The following is a 22,875-nucleotide window of genomic DNA, read 5'->3' as shown; positions in this document are numbered from 1 at the left end:
ACTTTTTAGGAAATAAGTAGGTAAAAGGAGGTATGACATGTGTTCAGGAAGGGAAGTAGTTGTAGCCAAAGGATGAATTTTTATACAGTCCTTTATTCTTGAGAGCCAATTCTAGTGCTTCCCTTGGAACATTATAGGAATGGAAGGGCAGGGATCATCAACCTTCTGTGGGAAAAAAACTGTAGTCAGTTTCAGAGGTAGTTCTTGGGTCCCTGTGGTAACTCATCACAGGGGATAGCTGTGCTGAAGGAAAATAGGTGAATTCAAGCAGGCAGAAGATTGCAGAGTGAGAAGACTTGGAAGAGCAAAAGAGACGCTGCATTCAGCAAAAGCCTTTGCCACTGCATTGGAGGCTGCCATATGATTTGTGTTGTGCGTTGGTTTTGCTTATAAGATTTTTTTTCCTTTGTTCAATTCCCAGCATAATTTATTCAGTCCCACACATTGGGAGTTTTAGAAAGGCTTGAATATTAGGATCATTTGATCTGATATCTCCTTCTCTTCACTAGAAGAGGTCTTTAGGGTCTGAGCCTGAGATTCTTTCTATAGGAATCATCACAGGAGAATTCCCTATGGCTAATCTGTAGTCTTCAAATCATGTGTTGACTGCACTTGCATTTTCTAGTGCACATTGGAACAGCCTTCACTGCTGACCTTGACCGGGTGCTGACTGGTTAAAATTGAATGCGAAAGTAAGTCTTCTATGAATAATAGAATATGTAGCTTCTAAGAGCTATTTGATGTTTGGCAGTGATGCCAACTACCACAGCTTTTGCTCTTTTTTCTCCTTGTCTTGTGCTTCAAAATGTTCTGAAGTTAACCAGAGTTACAATAAAATTCTTCAAAGCAACCCGCGTGAAATCTGGAAGTTCAGGAAACCAGCAAACCTCTTTCTCCCCACTCTGCCTTCCTTTCCCCTCCCCTTTCCCCCTCGCCCCTTCCTTCCTTCCTTCCTTCTTTTCTCTCTTCCTTCTTCCCTCCCTCCCTTCTTTCCTTTACTCAGAGAGATAACTTGGAAAGATACTTAATGTTTGAAAGGGGCTATTTTCTCCTTCACTAATAGTTAAACCTTAAGCTGTTTTCGGATTTACAAGGAATGTTCTGTTGTGTTCTGAGAAGAGCTTCATGGAGAGGAAGAATTTGGACTTCTGCCTTCATCTTCAGTTATTCCATGATTTCCACCACCAGCCTCTAGCAATAAGGATCCTTCAGAATAAGAAAAAAAAATTCTAAATTTTTAAAAATATTTATTTGGCCATGTCAGGTCTTAGTTGCAGCACATGGGATCTCTGTTATGTTGTGCAGGATCTTTTGTTGTGGAGCACAGACTCTAGTTGTGGTGCGTGGGCTCTGGAGTGTGTGGGCTTAGTTGCTTGAGGCGCGTGAAATCTTAGTTCCCCAACCAGGGATCGAACCAGCATCTGCTGCATTGCAAGGCAAATTCCTAATCGCTGGACCACCAGGGAAGCCCCCCATATTTTTTTTAAATACATTTATTTATTTATCTTTGGCTGCATGGGTCTTCAGAGCTTTGCACAGGCTTTATTAGTTGTGGCGAGCGGGGGCTGCAGTGGCTTCTCGTTGCAGAGCACAGGCTTCGGGGCACATGGGCTTCAGTAGTCTTAAGCACATAGGCTCGGTAGGCTTCAGGGCACATGGGCTTCGGTAGTCTCAGCACATAGGCTCGGTAGGCTTCAGGGCACATGGGCTTCAGTAGTCTGAGCACATAGGCTCAGTAGGCTTCAGGGCACATGGGCTTCAGTAGTCTCAGCACATAGGCTCGGTAGGCTTCGGAGCACATGGGCTTCAGTAGTCTCAGCACATAGGCTCGGTAGCTGCAACTTGTGGTCCCTAGAGCTTGCAGGCTTCAGTAGTTGTGGCCTGTGGGCTTAGTTGCTCCACTGTATTTGGAATCTTCCTGGACCAGGGATCAAATCCTGGTCCCCTGCTTTGGCAGAAGGATCCTTATCCGCTGGGCCATCACCGAAGTTCCAGCCCTAAATTTAAAACAAAAACAATACAGTAAACTTATTTTATCTCAAATTGCCTATCAATAGAAGGCAATTCAAATAATTTGAGAATTTTTTCCCACTGTGTTTTAATTTGTTGTTGTTGTTCAGTCACCAAGTCATGTCCAACTCTTTGCAGCCCCATGGACTGCAGACACCAGTCTCCCCTATCCTTCACTATCTCCAGGAGTTTGCTCAAACTCATGTCCATTGATTCAGTGATGCCATCCAACCATCTCATCTTCTGTTGTACCCTTCTGATGCCCTCAATCTTTCCTAGCATCAGAGTCTTTTTTCTCAATGAGTCGGCTCTTTGCATCAGGTGGCAAAAAAAGTATTGGAGCTTCAGCATCAGTCCTTCCAATGAATATTTAACTTGAGAGAAATATAAATAACACAACAAACTGATAAATGGGATATTTTTAATTACTTGGTTTTTTAAATAATGTGTGTTAGTCACTCAATCATGCCCGACTCTTTTGACCCTTGGACTGTAGCCCACAGGCTCCTCTGTCCTTGAAATTCTCCAGGAAGAATACTGGAGTGTGTAGCCATTCTGTTCTCCAGGGAATCTTCCCAACCCAGGAATTGAACCCAAGACTCCAGCATTACAGGCAGATCCTTTACCATCTGAGCCACCAAGATGGCCTTATGAGCAAATCAGGTTTGCTGTACTGTATCAGGGTGAGTACTTACATTTGTCCATGAATCAAGAACATACATTACTGTTAGTATTACTAATGTCAAGTCACTATAAAATCTGGAAGAACCTTTGGAATTATTGAAGAAAGAGGACTGATTTTATTAATGTGTGTGTGTGTGCATGCGTGCCGAGTTGTGTCCAACTCTTTGCAACCCCATGGACTGTATGTATATGTAGCCTACCAGGCTCCTCTGTCCATTGAATTTTCCTGTCAAGAATACTGAAGTGGGTTGCCATTTCCTACTCCAGTGATCTTATTAATATAGTATTTAGTATATCTGATGACATTCTACTTTCTGCACAATCTTTTCTGATTAATCTGAACACTCATCTAACCATCATCCTCAATAATCTTTCATTCTTGGATAAAAGGGAGTTTCTGAGAGCTACTGAAGTTATCAGTAGAACCAGCTTCCTTTCTGCCTTTTGAGTGTGAAGGTAATGTATCAGACTCATATTTGTGAAGGAGAGAGTCTGTCCCAAATACTTTTTCGCTTCATTTTCTACCCCTAAAATTATGTTGCAGCCTTTTCCTCCATTAGTGCCTCTCAAGTGTGGGAGGCAGCTCAAGTCCGTATATAATCACTTCTTGCAGGGTGATTAATGGCTCTGGCCTTTCTTTATTCTCCCAGTCCTCATTTCTGTGTCACCTGCCTATCAGCACTCAGATCCCTAATAGGTGCTATTAGGCTAATATCTAAAGGTGAATTGAAAAGAAGTATCATTAAAAGATAAAGGACATGAAATATTAGGAAACTTCAGAGATCTCCATCTTTACGTTTTCTGTCTCTTTTCAGGTTTCTCTTTCGTTGTGTTGTTTACCTTCCCGTGCCAGTGAGCCCCTGGAGCCACGGTGGCACTTCTTAGCATTTCAGAATCTGATTGGCCAGCGTTTACTGTTGTCATAGTTGTGAAGGTATTCAGTGACCCTAACTTCTCCTATTTTTATTCCTTATTTTCCCTGCTGGCATCAGTCTTTTGACAATCCCTGCTTTTTGCATCCTAGGTATACAGGAAAGGTGGCAAAATGAGTCCTTTTTTGATTTTTATCCTCTCCTGGAGAGTGATAAATGAAGCTATGTTTGTTCCAATGAAAGTAGAATTTGAAATCCCACAAAGTCACCTAGTTTATTAGATGAATATCACAGAGCTGCTTATTATGCACTATGGCTTAATGTAGATTATAGATGTGACCAAACAGTAATTAGCAGAGCTAGAGCTGTAATTAAACATTATTGTGCTGCTCTGTGATTTCTCCTTAGATTTCTGTTGCAAAGTAGAAGGAAATTGAACAGTAGTTCCAAATCCAAAGGTGCATGTTCTCCCTTCTCCTCATTCCCAGAAATCCTGTTTAACTAATCAAATAGTTAAGTAAAGTCATCCTCACACAAACAGATGCTGAGCTCTACTTAGTAACTTACTAATAACTTCGATTATTGGGAGTAGTTTGACGTGCACACACACATTAATCAGCTCCTCATGTATTAATTCTGTTATTCTTAGTGATCAGTTCAGCTAAGTTTCTTCTCTTCAGATATTTAGGGTTTAATTTAACAAGCTGCTTGAATACAACAGTGGTGTTTTGTGCTTACATCTTAGATGTTGTTTTCTGAATCTGTCAGTATAGAATTGGGAGCTTAGCTTTGTCCAGAATGTCAGTAGCTTATCTTTTCCCTGGCCTCCCAGCAGTACTGAATAAATTAACAGGAAATGAAACCACTTCTAGAAAAGAGCTCTCTTGATGGCAGTGTGTGTGTGTGTGTGTGTGTGTGTGTGTGTGTGTGTGTGTGTGTGTTCGAGAAAGAGGACTTTGCAGGAATTTCTCTTGCTAGTAGAAGAAAGGTATAGAAAAGGGGACAAATTCTAAGCAAAGGAAATGCACATATTAACTAACTCTGAAGTTACTTCTATCTCAGTTCTTCCCCAAGAGAAAGACCCGAGAAACAGAGGCAAGCCTAAGAGTAAAGATGATCTGAATACTCTCTAATTTCCCTTTCTGATAATTCTCATGGGTGAAATCTCTAGGAAACTTTATATTGTAAAGCTTAAAAATAAAATAAAATTTAAAAAAAAATGTCAGTTAGCACTGAAAAAAAAAAAAGAGTTAATGAACCATCATCTAAAAGCATTCCTGAGAGGGCTTAATGATTAGACCCAGAGTCTAGCACTACACAGGAGTAGTAGGAAATCCAGTTTATTTTTTCTGTTCTTAGCTTCAAATCTGTGCTTAGAAATTTTAAAGAGTTTTTCAGGGATCTAACACATCCCAAGAAGTTTGTCAAATTGAATTATAAACGCCTGATTTTCAGGAGTACAAAAGACCAAAAATGCCTCTTGGCATTTATCATTATGCAGAAGATTCACTGGACAGGCTTCCACTTTCATTTAATGAAAAGGGTGGAGTTAGGAAAGTACAGGGTGGATGTGTGTAACCACAGACAGATAAGGATAATGTTTTGGCAGCTATTCAGGGACCAGAATTAATCAGAACCAGTGTTTTAGCATTCTGTGGACTCTGATAGTGATAATCTGCAAATATCACTTGATTTTTAAGCCAAGAAGTCAGAGCTACTTATAGAGAATGGATTCAATACCCAGACCTCGGCTTCCAGGGTAGTGTTTGAGGCCAGGAAGATGTTTGTGTGTGCATGTTTGTGTTTAAAATGAGGGAGATGGATTATAGGTAGAGTGGTGGTCATGCAGAAAACTATTTCAGGACCAAAGTCCTGTCGCAGAACTGTGCAGCAGCTTTGATAATGGGTACATGGGTGCCCCACTCTGAATGTGGGCCTGCTGAAGGAGTATAGTCAACCTGGTCTTTCAAAAGGGAAAGAGTGTCCCACTATTTGACTCCACCTTTTTAGGTCTTCTGATTGGTATCATACATAATCTTTAGGGAGGATCAGTCAGTGTGTACTGAGTGCCTTTGCATGTGCCAGACACCGTTTAGTTAGGATGTGAAAGTGAAAGTGATGTCGCTCAGTTGTATCTGACTCTTTGCGATCCCATGGACTGTAGTCTACCAGGCTTCCTGTCCATGGTATTTTCCAGGCAAGTGTACTGGAGTGGGTTGCCATTTCCTTCTCCAGAGAATCTTCCTGACCCAGGGATCGAACCCAGTCTCCTGCATTGCAGGCAGACGCTTTACCCTCTGAGCCACCAGAGAGACACTGGTGGAGACACCAGGGAATCTGCTAGTTAGGATGTGGGCACTATTAACTCAGAATTGGTACTTTGTCAACCTGATAAATGCTAGTGTTTAAAGAATTAAGGGGTTATTGCTCTTTGTTACAACTTTTAACTCTAGATGTGTTAATTTCTTCTTGGAATCTAAGTAAAACTGCATTCTCGTGAGAGGGTCTAGTTTTGGTGGTAGAGATTGCTGGTTCTCTTGAAGTGGGGGGCTATGCTGGGTCTTCGTTGCCACAGGCAGGCTTTCTGTAGTTGCGGGGAGCAGGGGTTACTCCCTAGTTGTTGTGCATCAACTTCTCGTTGCGATAGCTTCTCTTGTTGCAAAACATGGGCTCTAGGGTGCCCAGGTTTCAGTAGTTGGGGCACACGGGCTTAGCTGCCCCACAACATGTGTGATTTTCCAGGATCAGAGATTGAACCCATGTTCCCTGCATTGGCAAGCAGACTCTTAACTGCTGGACCACCAGGGAAGTCCCAGACTGCTGGTTCTTGTGTTTGACTACTCTTATGTATGTGTGTGTATTCAGCTTCATGTGCAGACTGCTGTGGATTGGCTTCTGGGTAGTAACAGTACCTCCTGTTTCTTCTCTGCACATCTGATGTTAGATTCACACTCTGAAATGTGAATTGTCATTAACCTATCATTATCGTTATCATTGTCATTAACCTATCGCTGTTATAATCTCTATGGGTTAGAAAGCCCCATCAGCCCTCCTGTAACTTTTAAGTACATTTCCTTTTACCCAAAGATGAACTAAAGCTCCTGTCTTCCTGGAGTGGCATTCCTAGGATCTGGATATTTCTCCATCTCTTTATCCCCATATGTATTCTTGAACTTTATACCTGGTTAATGTATTATTTGTTGAATGATAGGTTGCAGAGAAGCAGAGTGGCAGCAGTAGTACCTGCCTCAGAAGCTGAACCTTTCTTTCTCATTGGTCTGTGTGCTCTCTTCTCTTGCTGTTGAAGTCTGGCCCTGATTCTCTTTCAGCAGATTTTTAAGAGAGACAATTTTTTTAATACACTTTCAGCCAAGCACAGTTTATGAGGAGGGCTGTTAATAAGAAATAAAGCTTCTCCTAGCCCAGGGTGCACTCGGATTTATAGTGGTATCATGAGCTAGAACTTGAAAATAAGGACTAAAGTCTTCTATTTAACGCCCTCTGCTTTCTGGCAGGAAAGGATGTAGGACTAGATTAAATGCAGAGAAGCTGTTTCCTGTGAATGCTCTCCTTGCAGCTCATCTGCTGCTCTGTCTCCCCACAGATGGAGTCCCCTGTCTCCACACCGGCAGTGCTGCCACTGCACCTTTTGGTGCCAGTGGTCAGTAACGACATCTCATCCCCCTGTGAGCAGATCATGGTGCGCACCCGATCCGTTGGGGTCAACACGTGTGATGTGGCTCTGGCCACAGAGCCTGAGTGCCTGGGCCCCTGCGAACCTGGGACAAGTGTCAACCTCGAGGGCATCGTGTGGCAGGAAACCGAAGACGGTAAGTACTGCATGTGGCTTTCCTGTACCTTCTCAACCTGCTTCTGTCATCAAGGACTGATGGTTGTAAATAATACCAAGTATTTATTAGGAGTCTCATATGACCATCATTTGCTGGTGATGCCTACCCAGAGGATTATAGCAAACTTCTCTGTAAAATTGCTTAGCTTCTAGAGATTGCCAGTTTTTTTAAATTAATTATCTCCCCTTCATAGCCATTCAGCAGTGTTGGCCCTGGTACTTAAGCAGTCGTTTGATAGGTGCTGGCCATATAACTCAAACTGTATCTATACTGTTTCCCTCTCTTATCATTTTATATGGGAGAATTTGAATATACATGAACTTTTGGGTCAGGCTTGAAGAGAAAAAGTAATAAAAGGGCAGCTGTGGGAGTCAAGGAAATGGAAAACAGTCAGTCTTGACTTAGTATTGACTCATTGAATATGCAAGTCTTGCCTTTTTTAACACCTGGAGGCACAGCCAGCTCCTTCCTACTAGTTGCCTCATTGTCCAGCCACCCACACCACTTTATGCATCTGTCACTTAGTCCAGATTTTATAGGCCCAGGCAATAGGGAACTGTTTACATGGTCTTGTTTTCAGGCGTTCAGCAAGCAGTTGGCTCACTGTAGGGTGCTGCTGCTTGGATGTTCCGCTTGTCCCTGACAACAGAATCTCTTCTGTTTTGAAAGTTTGTTAACCTGAAAAATTAGGGGTACAAAGGGACTTAACCAGATATTTTAGATCCCCTTGGTACCATCTATGGCAATTTGATTTCAGTATACATTCTTTTTATAAAGAATCCAAGTCCTTGTCAAAGAATGTGTGGTTAGAGAGGCTGGGCCTCAGAGTCCCATCAGGTCTTTGCATCAGTAACCAGGCTTTCAAAGCATCACCACTCTGAGGAGTTTAGAAGCCCAGAGGAGCACAGCTAATTATCTCTGATTATCATAAGCTATCTTGTCAGTCTGCCCATGGAAATTCAGGCATTTCATTTTAATCATTCCAGTAAAAAAAAAAAAAAAAAATTCTGTTTCTCTGAATATTTTGTTGTGATTCAGTTTTCCATGCAGTAGGCACTGATGTGATACAGGATAAAAATTCTGTGTTCTTGGCTCTCTTGTTGTTAGCAATATAGTAAAGTTTCAGCTTTCAAAATAACATTGCTGATGAGGTTTTATTGTGTGTCTGAGACCATAATGCAAAAAGAAGAAGAAAATAATCCCATTGTGTTAGAAACTGTGAAGAGAGAGGTTGACCTAGAGGTTGACACTGTGTGTATACAGTATACAGTCTGGAAATCACAAGTGGCTATCTCTGATTTTAAAAATGTCGTCTGCCTATGGCCACATGTCTGAACAGCCAGAGTCTGTTGGAATTACAAACATATCCAGATCACAGCTCTGTGCCACCAAGCAAACTTCAGGGCCTATTGCTTCAGTATACTGAAGATCAAAAACATCAATCTCCTGCCAATTTACTGTATTCCACCCATCTTTATAGTAGTGATTTTCTCCAAGGGCAATATACTTTTCGTGTATGTAAACCTGATAAAAGCTGTGAGAACGAGGCTAATAACCTTTTCCCTCTCCTGAGAACAATGGTTACCTTTTTATCTGGGGATTCTTGTTCTCCCTCCCTACTAGGGGGATGTTAGCATAGGTTTTTTTTAATTGTTTGTTATGAAAGACTCTGGCTGTCACTGGCAGCCCATTAGCAAGTTCCCCTGGTACACATTTTCAGTGCGCCCTGTGTACTTTCACAGCACTTGCCACGATTTGTAATATTGTGTATAATTACATTTTTCTGTTTTTAAAGCATATTATTTATTTGGCTGTGCCAGGTCTTGTAGCATGTGGGATCTAGTTACCTGAGCAGGGATCGAACCCAGGTCCCTTGCACTGGCAGCACGGCAGTCTTAGCCACTGGACCACCAGGGAAATCCCAGCATTTTTCTATTAATGTCTATTTCTTCCAGTGTTCTAAAAGTTTTGTGAGCTCAGGAACTGTTTTTTTCTCACTATTATATCCCCAATACTTAATGCCTGGCACCTGTGCCAGGCTCTCACAAATATTTATTTGAATGAATGGATGCTTATACCATCTCATTGTCATTTCTGGATTTATGTTAGGATATATGTACTAGATACTTTCCAGAATTCTATACCTTCTCTGAAACTCAGAATAAATATTATTTTCACCAAGTTTAAGATCATTCTATTCTAATTTATTTAAACCTGTAAGGTGTTAGTTCTCTTACTTTTAATACTGTATTTTTCCCCACTTAACATATTGTGTTTCAGGGCTTATTCTTCTCTTCTTTTTCTTTCATCCAAGGGAAAGAGAACTGTTCTGGAGTGATACACTCTACTCTGCTTTCTGGCCGTCCCAGAGGGCCTTCACCTGTACTGTCTGTTGACAAAGGTCTGAATTGGGATCAGAGCTGGTTCACATTCCTTTTCATCTTTAGATAACAGAGATTTCCTGCAAGGGTCATTCTTGGCAAATCTAGAAGACCTAGTATACTGAGTCCGTTTCCAAGTTAATAGTAAGAACTATATATATATACTTTAAAAAAAAAAAGTCCTGCCGTGTAGGTTTCTTGTCTGCTACCCCAGTTTTTTATACTTTGTCTCTTTGCCCAACAGACTACTGTCTTCAAACTGAAAAGCCCTTCTGCCTTAGAGAGAAACTATAAATGTTTGGGCTCCGAGGGGAATGGAGGGTCCTGCGCTCCCTGTAGAACTGAGCCCCCTTGCAGAGAACAGGTGTAGGGGTCATGGCCTGAGTTCTTCCTGATTTCTTTGCTTACCTGTTCTGCATTGTTGCTTCTTTCTTTCCTATTTCTCACTATAAACCTTACCTTGGAGGCATTTTGAAATTCCTGCAGATCTCATCTCTTTTTAGGTTGTTCGTAATTCAGTCGGCATCTACAAAGATCCTCCTTAACTAGGCTCAACTTTAGGACTATTAAGAAGACCCAGGTATAACCTGGACTGTCTTGTCTTCCTTTGGTTTTTTGAGATGTATTCTTAGCATTTATGCAGAGGTCTGCTTCTCCCTGATTTCACCTTGTCCTACCTTACTTCAAATAAAAATAACAGGTCCCAAGTCTATTTCTGGTTCACAAATCTTACCTTAACCCACGGTCCTGGAAACAATGTATAAGAAACCTCAGTGTATAAGACCATATACTTCTGTTGAGGCAAAATCGCTTACTGGCTTCTATGGTATTTTAAAGAAAGGCAGAGCTGACTTATTAGATAAGAATTCCAGGAAGTGCTACAGATTCTCCTTTCTAAACTGTAGCACTAGGTTGAAGGCTATCACTAGTGATATATTTTACTTTGGCAAATGTGCTTTCTAGACAAATTTGTGATATACTGGAAAGAACCCTGGAGTGAAAATCAGGAGACCTCTATGTCTCTACCACTATTGTTGTGACCTTGGACAAGTTTCTTAACTTCTTTGGACCTTAGTTACCTCATATCTTAAGTATAGTGGAATTGGATGACCAATAAGGACATATCCAGGCTTGTAAGTTATTATAATTTACGGCTTTAAACCTTGAAATCAGCATGGACTCAATACTAGTTGACTATGGCATCTTGAAAATGAATGGTTTCATATGTCAGTCACGAGAGTGAAGACTGAAAAATATTAATACCATTGATGAAATTATATTATACACTTGTTTGTATAGAACAGAAAATTAATCTGCTTATCTTGCCAGTCTCAAATTCAGGAAATCTCCACCTCCCATTTTTCAGCCCCCAATCCTAGACTGACAATGAAAGAATTCACAAAACTGAGCTGTTTTTGATGCAAGTTTATGCTGGCTGACATAAAATGAGCTTGCAGTGCTGCGTGGCAATCCCTTCATCTCTCTATTACATTTACATTCCACAGTACTTACTTCATTCTCAAGATTTCATCAGTCCAATTCATTCTCTCCTTGTGCTCTTAAATAACTAAGATCAAAGCCACCCCACCTAAGTTCTCTAGCTTCCCTCCTCTTTATTAAAGTGTATTTTTCTTATGCTGTTACTTCCTTTATCTCTTATTCCAAAGATTCTTTGACTTGACACCTTGAATTTTATCTACTTTTTTCTTCATCTTCATGCTTTCCACTTCTGTTTAAGCTCTTTCCCTCTTCAATACTTCCTTATAGTGAAAATATTTTCCTCATCATTGCTACCCCTTTGAACTACTGACCTATCCCCTTTTCTTCACTTCTTGCTATTGCTGTTTTCAGTCTTTTTTTACCTGCCCTTTATCATCTGTCTTGCCATCAGATTTCTTCTGCTACCATTTGTCTGAAACATTTCTCATACCAGTGATCATCTGCTTTCCAAAGGTCTGCTCTTCCTAGGTCTTTCTCTCTGCTCTTCCTAGGTTTTTAGAAGCTCTGCTATTTATTCATTCTCTGAACTCACCTCTCTTCCTTTTGTAATATTGAACTTCCCCAGATTGCCATGTTTCTTTCTAAATTGGTCATTCTGTTTATCTTGTGTCAGTCCCTCTTCCTCCTTGTACTTATTAGGTAGAAACTCCTGATGGGTTTTAGGATGCTGACGTATTGGCCATTTCTGTCCCAGTGTGCTCTAGGGTAGGACCTGTGGCAGCTGGTGCCCGCCACGTCCCTTTTCCTCCAGACAAGCAGCTTTATCCAGAGTGTGTTTTTTCATTTACTATGTGTGCCATAGTGGGGAAAGTTGAGGAAACATTGAGTTGAGAATGGAGTTTGGCTGCTAGAAACAGAAAATGGTGTAAATGTATGACAATTCTAAAGGTAGGCAGTCTAAGGCTGGTATGATGGCTTCAGTGTAATCAGTGTTCCAGGCTCCTTCAAGTTACTTACTTACTGTGAAATTGCTCATGTAGCTCTAGCTATCACATATACTCTTCAGGCTTGGAAACAAAGGAGAAAAGTAAAACAGCATCTGCCTCCCACCTAATCCATTTCCTTTTGTCAAGCTTTTGAAAAAGTTTACAAACCCCTGGTTTTATGTATTACATCTAATACACTGAAAACCCCATCAGACCACTTAAATTTTTTTCCCTTTCAGTCATCTTTTATACTTTAAAGAATTCAAGAAACTAGTTTATTATATTTACCCAGACACTTCACATTTCTGTTGTTCTTCCTCCATTCCTAATGTTCTGAGTCCCCTCTGTTGTTTGCATTCTGTCTGAAGATTATCCTTTATTAATTCTTTTAGAGTAGGTCCACTGCCTATTAATTCTCAGAGAATGCCTTTATTTCACTTTTATTCCTAAAAATTTTTTTTCTTATATAGAAATCTAGGTTTACATTTCTTTTAGCACTTTAAAAGTGTTTTACTTCCTTTTGGCTATCATGGTTTCTGAGAAATACACCTTTAAATGTATTTTAAGTTGTTCCCCTGTAAGTAATATGTTATTTTCCCCTGGTTGCTTTCAAAGCTTTTCTGTCATTTTCAGCATTTTGATCATGACGTGTGATGTGTCTAACATGGACTTCTTTGGGCTTATCCTGTTTCGGGGTTCACTTAAGTCTGTGAATTTCCTTTTTCCAAATTTTGGGAGTCTGACCTTTACTTCTTCATACATTTATTCTGCACCATCCTCTTTCTCTTCTTCTAGGACTACAGTGACATGAATATATGCCACCCACAATTCCTATGTATCTTTTCTCCTTTATTAAATTATAAGATGGTTGAAACCAGAAACCACATTTTATGTATCATTTTATTTCTCCCAAGAACTAATTCAGTCTTTACACAAAAAGTAAAATAATCAGTAAATACTTGATTAATAAAATTGTGCTTGTACTCATATGTTCTAGGCATGTAGGTAAAAATGGTAATTTTTTATTAGCCTCTCTCGGGCTCATTTGCTATGTATTGATCAAAAATAATGAGGGATTTTGTAAGGTATTGAATACTTTCTTTAAAAAAAAAAAACAAAAAAAAACAGTGGCTTCCACCTTCAATCTTTTGAGATTATAAAAGTCAGAGATAGAACCTTCAGACATTTTCAGAGGAAATGGTTTGAAGTTATTCTCTGAGGAACATGAGCATGGAGGAACCTCAGAAGCAGTCATAAGGGGTGAGAGGTGTTGAGTGGGCAGGCCCCAGCTCCACCTCTGCTACCCAATCAGATGCAACCCAGAGCCATTCTACTTTGGGATGATTTATATGTTAATCCTTTGAAAAACTATAGTTGAAGAGGATTCTGCTGGTAAAAAAAAAAAGTTTTGATAATAATCTATCTAGGTTCATCCTCCCATTCCATGTAGAAAACCTTCTTAAAACATCTCTAAAATTGGTCTGATCTTTAACAAAGTATCAGAAAGACAGAAGTTGTAAAGCTGTAAGACCAGTTTTTTTTTAATGGGGTATACTTTTCTTTTTTAAGATTTACTTAAAAGCAACTGCAGCGCGGGGGCGGGGGGGTTGCTGTTTGTTGCAGTGTGCAGGCTTCTCGCTGTGGTGCCTTCTCTTACTGTTAAGCACAGGCTCTAAGCCTGTGGGCTCAGTAGTTGGAGTATGAGGGCTCAGTTGCTCCAAGGCATGTTGGATCTTCCTGGACCAGGGATTGAACCCATGTCCCCTGCGTTGCAAGGTGGATTTTAACCACTGGACCACCAGGGAAGCCCTAAGACCACAGTTTTGAAGTGGGAAGGAATACAAATCCCTCGTATGTCAGAGGGTATGAAAAGCTCTATGATAAGCTTGGCCTGTCTTCCAAAGCTGAATTCTAGCTTAATGATTTGGTGGGTAGGAGAAAGTTTTCGATTTTTGTGATTGGAAAAGGTTTTGTCATATATGCGCACAAACATGAAAAGGCTGTGCATCCCCAGCTCCACATCAGGGTATATATTTTTAGTCCAACAGCTAGGAGTGTCTGAAGCTGTTTAAGGTGAGTTGTTTCAAGGAATAATAGTGCTCTAAAGGCATAGTAGTACAGAACAAATACCTCTGAACTAGAGTCTGGAGAGTTGGATTCCAGAACAGATTATACAGTTAGCAAGCAGTGTGATCGTGGAGAAGTCTCTGAACTTCTGGCATGAGATTTCTAATTTATGGGACCTTGGGCTAGATCTGTCCTGTCCAGTAGAACTTTTTGTGGAGGAAAGAGACTCTCCAAAATGATAGTCTAGTGACACATGATATTTGAGCACCTGAAATGTGGCACACTAAACTGAGGAACTGAATTTTAATTTTTATTAAATTTAAATATTCTTTATAGCTAGTGGTTTACCATATTGAACATCATGGGGGCTAAGTGGTCTTTAAATTACAAATATTCTGAAAGTGTATATGTGCTCTGAGATGGAAAGAAAGGTTATCTATGGAGGAGGATGAGGGCAGGTAAATAGGTGACATCTCCAAGACCCAGGGTGACTTCTGTGTACTGTGGCCCCTGTTACCTAGCAGAACAATTGGCCCTGCTTCAGACTCTGTGGTTGAGCCCTGTACTTCGGTCTGTGGGCCGAAGTTTTCTTATTATCAGAGTAGTAGGCAGTGGTTTTGCTTAGCAGGAAGTTAGTTTGCCTGTGGTAGCTCCGCTGAGAACCTGCTTCTTTATCCTCATCTGCTTACAGATCCCAGCTGTGGGTCTTTGTTGTTCTCACTAAAATGAAGAGGCTGTCCATTAATCTTGCATGAAGATGATAACCTTGATAGTTAGCCTTGGTTACTCTGTGATTCTGATGTAAGAAAGTATGTATGTGAACTGTGAAATAATCTACTTTTAGATATTTGTGCTGAAAAGTTGGGGCTTCCCTGATAGCTCAGCTGGTAAAGAATCTGCCTGCAATGCAGGAGACGCTGGTTTGATTCTTGAGTCAGAAAGATGCCCTGTGGGAATGGCTACCCACTCCAGTATTCTTGGGCTTCTCTGGTAGTCCAGATGATAAAGAATTCGCCTGCAATGAGGGAGACCTGGGTTCGATCCCTGGGTTGGGAAGATCCCCTGGAGGAGGGCATGGCAATCCACTCCAGTATTCTTACCCGGAGAATCCCCATGGAAAGAGGAGCCCGGTGGGCTACAGTCCATGGGGTCACAGAGAGTTGGACACGACTGAGAGACTAAGCACAAGCACGCTGAAAAGTTAAGATGGGTCTCAAAATCGCTACTGATTGTTCTTTTTCCTTAGCTTGATTAATACTCTTTCACCTTCAGCCTCGCCTCGGGCAGCACTTACCTAGAGAGAGATGGTGCACAGTGACCGGGGTTTCTCCACTGCTTAGCCAGTTGCTTACCAGCCTGACTCCTGCAGAATCAGCTGTACCCATAGCACAGTCATAAAGAGTCTAGCAGCCATTGTCTGGCACCGCAGATCTTCATAGCAACAGACCACCACATGGCAACAGCAGACACACAAAGGAAACATTAGGGAAATCAATACTTAACTTTCTCCCAGCGCCTCCTATACAGCAAAGCAACAGCCAGCACATTCTTCCCACCTAGCAGTTTACTCCTAGGGGATGCTTTAGGGCAGTTACATGTTTGTACACCCTGATGGATCGTGTTATCTGTCCACTGTCATATATTTGAATCCCAAAGCCCTAAGGAAAAATTTCAGTTACAGACTATTTTTTGAGTTGCATTTTGCAAATTGCAAAATAAACTAATCTCCAAACAGAGAGATTCTTTTGTGCACTCTTACCTACCTCCTCCCTGCCCACCAGCAAAGGACAATCAGGCAACAAGGTGGCCAGGATTTGGGCTTGCCAGATAGGTAAGAGTTATTTCAAATGAGATTCTTTTGATATTTCAGAAACAAAAGCTTCTCAGATGGGCTGAAAAAAAGACCCATGTTGTTACTAATGCTATCCTTTAACAGTTTAGTTCCTGATACTTCTGTGTAAACCTTGGTAAGTGATACCTAGGCAGTAAATATAGTTCTGGTCTAAAGTGGGGGGCTGATCACTGTCCCCAGCTAATTCAGCTTTGACGTATGATTCCAAGGGAGAAAGACCCTGTTAGAGACCTTCCCATTTTCTTGTCCTGTTGATGAGGTTATTTAACTGGTCTGGGATTTAGTTTGCTCATTTGTAAAATGAAGAGGTTGGACTGCAGAGCTCTGTGGTCCTTTCTGTTCTGATATTTATGATTCTCTGATCATTTGTGTGGGACAGAAGAGGGATTGTCTTTGTTCATCATTGGTTGTGGCGAGATCTGCTGAAGATGTTGTTGTACCCTCCTGTTTCAGTGCTGCTCAAAACAGGTCCTGGCCCTGCCCTGATTGTTAAAGCTGCTGTAACTATGATGGGCAGAAGCTGTTAACAAACTTGGCAACTAGCCTTTTTCTCCCACAGCAGTAGTTTCAGACCAGTTTAGACAGAGCTTTGCTTGCAGGTCGCTGCTGCCGCCTCTTAATGACACCAGTGAGATTCTCATATTCTTTCTCTCTCTCTCCTCGCACCCCCTCTCTGTCTCTTGACTACTCTGTGAAACGAGAGGCTGTTCTCTACCTCTTCTGCTACTTCATTATCCCATCTCCCTTAGGCTTTTCAGAACAAAGAAATCATAGGGCATCAACTTTGTAATTTAGGCAGCTGGAGATAATTTCCCCAGGATAGGGTGGGTAGGTAGATGCTTCCCTCTGGCATGAGGCAGCCCTGCTAAATGGCCATGTGTTTTGTCTGCCAGGCTTGGGCTTTGTTAGGCCCATTTAGGCTCCTCTGTATTTGAGTGAAATTATAGTGGCAAGCCAGGCCCATGTACTTTTAGAGGGTTAGGGGTTAAGAAAAAATGGAAAGTGTGTCGTTTATAGGCGCTGCTACTTGCTAATTACATAAGGAATTTCTGTTTAAACCACTGTCCCTGTGCTTACTGCTGCCAGATCCTTTATTTCCCTCAGTTGCTGCCTTCATGGCCTTCTCCATAGCAACAAGGTCTATGACAAAAAGGCTATGGTGAGAAATTGAGCAGTTCCCCTCCCACAAGTTGTACTCTATTTTCTCGTTAGGATGTCTCGAAAAAGCCTGAAAGACTGCTGTCAAATAATTTTCTACCCCCATTGAACTCATAATCAAATGAAAGTTTTAACCCTGAACTAATTCAGTGAACAACCTGCTTTCTCCTTATTTGACTCTGATTATTCCCATCTTTTGAAATTTTTCCTATTTCATTCAGTACACTTGGAACACAGTGCATCTTCCCATTTAGCAAACTCGCCTCTGCTTTTTAGCTTTTACTGTGTTCCTTTGAATTGTTGTATTTTTTAAATCTACCAAAATCAAGTATCAATATGGAGAAAGAAAAGTGGGAACCCCACCCCCACCCTCACATGCTGCTGCTTTAGATTCCAGACTGGTCTGCCACACTGGAGGCTGCCACACTGGAGACTGGACAGACTGCCTAAAGGATAAAATTAGTGTGCATTTCAGCTGATCCTGGCACTGATCTACAGGAGTCACAAACCCCAAGTCTTTGTTTTTATGTTAATAGATCTTGTTCAACAATAATATAAATATAAGTATTATACAGGTCCTTGAGTTTTCAAGATTAGTGTTACCCATTTTGAACCTAAATAGAATATGTACTTACTTGTGTGTTTGTATATCCTTGTAGCTGTTCAGCATTATGCCAGTGAAATTCATCATGTTGTTGCATGTAGTTGTACTTTGTTTATTCTTTTTTTTAACAGTATTTCATGAATATAGTGTGAATATAACACTACTTATTTACTCAGTTGTTGATGGATATTGGGTTGTTTTCAGTTTGGAGCTATTATGAAAAGTGTTGCTGTGAAAATTTTTGTACATGTCTTTTGGGGGAATATATGTACACATTTCTATTCTATATATTTATTCTATATCTATTCTATTCTATATATTTAGGAATATATAGATATAGGTATATAGATATAGATAGATATAGATATATAATATATAGATATAGGAATATATATCTATTCTATTCTATATATTTAGGAATGAAATTCCTGGGTCATAAGGTAAACATATGATCAGTTTTAATAGATGTTGCCAATTTCCCAAAGTGTCTGAACCAATTTATAACTCCTACTTCCAATTAGAATCCTGGTTGCTCTATATCCTTGTCAACACTTGACATTATGTCTTTTTCATTTTAGCCATTCTGGTTGATGGGTAATGGTATCTCACTATAGTATTAATTTGCATCTCCATGATAAGTCATGAAATTAAGCATATACTTACTGGACATTTGGAAATCCCATTTTGTGAAGTACATGTTCAAATCTTTTACCTATTTTTGAATTGGGCTGTATGTTTTCTTCTTACTGATTTGTTAGGAGTTCTCTTTATAGTATGGTTTAGAGTCCTTTGTTCGATGTACATATCATAAATATCCTCTCCTGTTTCCTGTATTTTCTTTTAATGGTACCTTTTCATGAATGGAAGTTCTCTGTATAAAGGCTAGTATTTTTGGTTTCTTTTTTTTTTTTTTTAAGTTAGTGCTTTTTATGTCTTGTTTAAGAAAACTTTGCCTTTCCCAAAATAATGAAGATATTCTCCCTTTTTTTCCTGAAATTTTATTGTTTTTCTTTTCACCTTTAGATCTGTAATGTATCTGAATTTGATTTTTGTTTAGGGTGTGAATAAGGAGCCAAGATTCTGTTTTTTTCATATGGATACCTAACTGACCTAGCACCTTACTGAAAAGACCATCCTTTCCCCCACTGAACTTCAGTGTCACATAAGTCATAAATCAACTGATACATAAGTGGATTTATTTCTAGGCTCTCTCTTCTGTTCTGGTCATCCATTTGTCTAGTCTGTGTCAGTGCTACCCTGTCTAAATGACTGTAACTTCACACGTCTTGCTATCTAGTAGTGTAAATCCTCCAACTTTACGGTACTTCAGGATTGCCTTGGCTGTCCTTGGCCTTTGGCATTTCCATATAAATATTAGGATCAGCTTGTGAACTTTTACTTGGGTCGGGGGGGAACCTGTTGAGATTTTGATTGGAATTACATTGAATCTGCAGATCAATTTAGGGGAAGACCTAAAGTTTTATCCTTTTATTTAAGCTTAGTATTACTCAGTTGGCAGGTGGTGCAAAATCAGAGAAAGTCAGTGATATCCCTTGAGATTGTTTAAAATACATGTAAGCTACCCTCCCCACCCCTCCCCCATGCTCATATTCTGAATCATCAGGTTCAGGATGGAGCTTGGGCATGTTTATTGTGAAACAGTTCCCAAGATTTATGATTTGCTGCCATCACCACTGTTCTCCACCTACCTTGTTGGCGAACTGCTGACCTGGACTATAATCTCCTTGGCTAGTGGCAGTAATTCACTGAAGCTAGTTAAAGTAAAATCTGACTTGTTTAATCAATACCACTCTGCTGTTGGTGGGCTGCCATAACAACGAGCCAAAAGTTGGGTGACTTAAAATGACAAATTTATCGTCTCATGGTTCTGGAGGCTAGAAGTCAGAAATTAAGGTGTTGGCAGAGCTATGCTGTCTCTGACAGTTCAAGGGGAGAGTCTTTCCTTGCTTCTTCTAGCGTCTGGTGTTTGCCAGCAATCCTTGGTGTCCCTTGGCTTGTAGGTGCCATCACTCCGGTTAACATGGCTTTCTTTTCTTTTCTTTGTTTTTTTGCCACACCATGGCATGTGGGATCTTAGTTCCCAGACCAGGGATTGAATTCGCACCCCCTGCAGTGGAAGCACTGGAAGTGTGGAGTCTTAACCACTGGCCCACCAGGAAGTCCCTCACATGGCTTTCTTTTCCCTGTGTGCCTTCACATTTTCTTCTTTCTGAGTGCATCTGTCACTATGTCCAAATTTATCCTTTTTATTAGGACACCAGTCATACTGGATTAGAGCCCATTTAAATAACCTCATTGAAATTTGATTATCTCTGTAAGGACCCTGTTTCAAAATTAAGGTCACAGTCTGAAGTACTGGGAGTTCAGACTTCAGTAGTCTACCTTTTTTTGGGCTGATGGGGACACAATTCAGCCCATAACAGAGGCCATCGAAAATTTCAGAATAATTTTTGTCACAAGTTAGAGAAAGGAAGGAAATCTAGAACTGCACATACTAATGAAAGGCATTGCTTCCCAAGCCAGTCTGGGCAGAAGAGCATCCACCCCATGATCCCAGCTGTTCCTCTGCTACATTACTTTCCCCTCCTCCCCTCCTTGGCTCTGAGAGCCACAATGTGGTTCAGTTCTGCTCTGTTAACAAACCCTGAAAATGCCAAGTGGAGATTACCAGCAAGACAAAGAAGCTTCAGCAGTTACTTACCTCTCTCAACCTCTAGCTGAAGAGGGCTGAAAGGAAAAGTACCTCTTGTAGGCTATCCCCTAGCTATGTTCTTATCTTGATTCTTCCTACTAGGTCTTAAAAGCAGTAAAACTGTGGCCAAGTGTGATTCCATCTCAACCCCAGGCAAGTATTTCCTCAAAACTGTCCCACTGAGATGATACCTTCCTTCTTAGACCCAGAGGTTTTCAGATAAAGACTTCAGATGGACAACCGAAGGCGTGATGGTCTCTCTTAGCCACCTCTCACTATGGGTATACAGTGTGGTTGCCTTACCAAGAGGAAAGGGAGGGTGTGAGATTTAAGGGTGTGGTGAAGCAGCCTCTGTTACACTTACACAGTTTCCATGGTGTGGGAACTTGTAGGTGGGAGGAGGAACTGTTAGATCTTTAGCTTTCCTCCTCAACCTCTTGGTCCCCATGGTCTGGGGGTGGAGTGGATTACACTGGGTGGATGTTCCACTTTGGCCTTACACCTCTAACGTATACTTGAATATAGTTTTCCTACTTAGAGTTTTAGCATCAGATCTACCTAACCTACTCCCCTAATTGGTACTTGCCTGATACTGGTTTCAGCTGGTCTCTATTATTTTACCTGAATTTCTGTGGAGAGAAAACACCATAGTCATGTGAAAAGGGTTCCCGGCTGATGGGTATTATCTTTGTACTTTCTTTGGCTCATTCTGCCCCAGAGGATCCCAGAAATAAGGGTTTAGGATATTTGTTTTCTGTCATGCCTAGAACACCTTTGCTGCCCATTAGAATGTGGGGGCAGGGACTTAAAAAGCCCTGATGCTCAGGTCTCACCGAGTTAAATGAAATCAGAACGACTGTAGGTGGGAGCCAGGTGTCAGTATTTTTTAAAGATCTCCAGGTGCATCCAATGTGCAGCAAGTTGGGAACCACCACTCCATAGGTTCCAAACACTTCTGCAGAAGACTTTATCCCAAATTGCTCTATTGGATAACCTCACAGATTTCTACTTAGAATGTTAGTAAAGGGCTCCTGGAAAGTGTAGATTCTCTTTGAAAGTATTCAGGTATTCTCTTTAAAAGAATAATAACCACATTTCTGCCTTTGGGTTTCTGGTTTTAAAAGATCCATACATGATTTGATCCTTCCCTACAGTCAAATCTATGACTTGAAGATGAATTCCTAGGATAAGTGAGATAAAAACCTGGAAATGTTGCTGTTAAGCTGATTTTAGGTTCTGCCTGCATGAGGCTTGATAAGACATAGAATTTATAGATAGCAAAACATTCTTTCTAATAATTTTCACTGCTGTAGACAGATTTGGGACTAGAGTTTTCCTTGAAATATGACACTCTTTACCAAAGTTCCTGATGTTACTACATAGCAAACCCATAAAGTGGTTTTCAGATAATAACCAACTTACAGGGAAAAAAATCTTAGTTGGTAGATGAAACACAGATGGTCCTAATTTTCCCTGGCCTTTTCAGAATTTCTGAATGCTGCTCACTCTTGTGAATTTCTGATTATATTCACCCTTTCTCTGCATCTGTGATTTGAACTTTTGTCCTGGAAGAAACAGTGCTCAGAAATTTGCATAATCTCTTATCACTTGGCAAGATTAAATATTATTCAATAATGTACCAGAGATAAGCTATGGGAAGTGAGCGATTCCTCCATTCCCCTAGTTGAGGCTTCCATGGAGGTGGTAGTACCCACAGTTTCAAACCAGCCTTCCTCACCAGCATCCCCTTGTAACCCCTCCTAGCCCCTTTCCTGTACTACGCTGCTACTGGCCAGCTGCAGGTGTGCTTACAGGCTTCCAGAAGCTGTGGCTTACTGACTTTCTTATGATCTCTTTCTCTTATCTGTGTCGCTAGAGAGGACTAGAAGACCCGAAACTAGTGTTGACTGGGAGCTGAGATTTGCCACAGATGCATTTCCCTCCTAACATTAGTAGACAAACATGTCTGTCTTTCCCCTTTAGAAAGAACTTGGACTACACAGAGCCCATTAGTAGGCTCTTGATTATTTAGTGGTGGCTATATATACTGATTATTTACCATTGGCCCAGATAAGAGGCTTGGGAAGGGTAAGGAGGACTTTACCAAGAAAGCAAAGAGCACAGCTGAAAAGCATACTCAGCTTCTATAGGACAGGACTAAGTGAAGTGAAAGTTGCTCAGTCGTGTCTGACTCTTTGCAACCCCATGGACTATGCAGTCCATGGAATTCTCCAGGCCAGAATACTGGAGTGGGTAG

At 40.8% G+C, this 22,875-nt stretch overlaps 1 protein-coding gene and 1 long non-coding RNA gene across 8 annotated transcripts in view; one reads left to right on the top strand and one right to left on the bottom strand.

Moving 5' to 3' along the window:
- Positions 1–22,875, top strand: part of ZNF609 (zinc finger protein 609) — a 202,892-nt gene that overhangs the window by 140,459 nt on the left and 39,558 nt on the right. For all 7 annotated transcript variants that reach the window (XM_055537662.1, XM_055537659.1, XM_055537661.1 and 4 more), the window contains one exon: positions 7,171–7,396. In XM_055537662.1, coding sequence (XP_055393637.1) covers positions 7,171–7,396 — 226 coding nt within the window. The remainder of the gene's footprint in view (positions 1–7,170; positions 7,397–22,875) is intronic.
- On the bottom strand, positions 1,846–20,771 carry LOC129621339 (uncharacterized). Its single transcript, XR_008699232.1, has 3 exons — positions 20,628–20,771; positions 15,586–15,722; positions 1,846–1,997 (listed from the first exon to the last, which is right to left on the bottom strand). It is a non-coding gene; the product is annotated as an uncharacterized LOC129621339 (long non-coding RNA).

This window comes from Bubalus kerabau, chromosome 10 (assembly GCF_029407905.1).
Source record: "Bubalus kerabau isolate K-KA32 ecotype Philippines breed swamp buffalo chromosome 10, PCC_UOA_SB_1v2, whole genome shotgun sequence".
Lineage (NCBI taxonomy): Eukaryota > Metazoa > Chordata > Mammalia > Artiodactyla > Bovidae > Bubalus > Bubalus kerabau.
The sequence above is the reverse complement of the archived record's forward strand: the minus strand, read 5'-3'. Positions and strand labels throughout refer to the sequence as shown.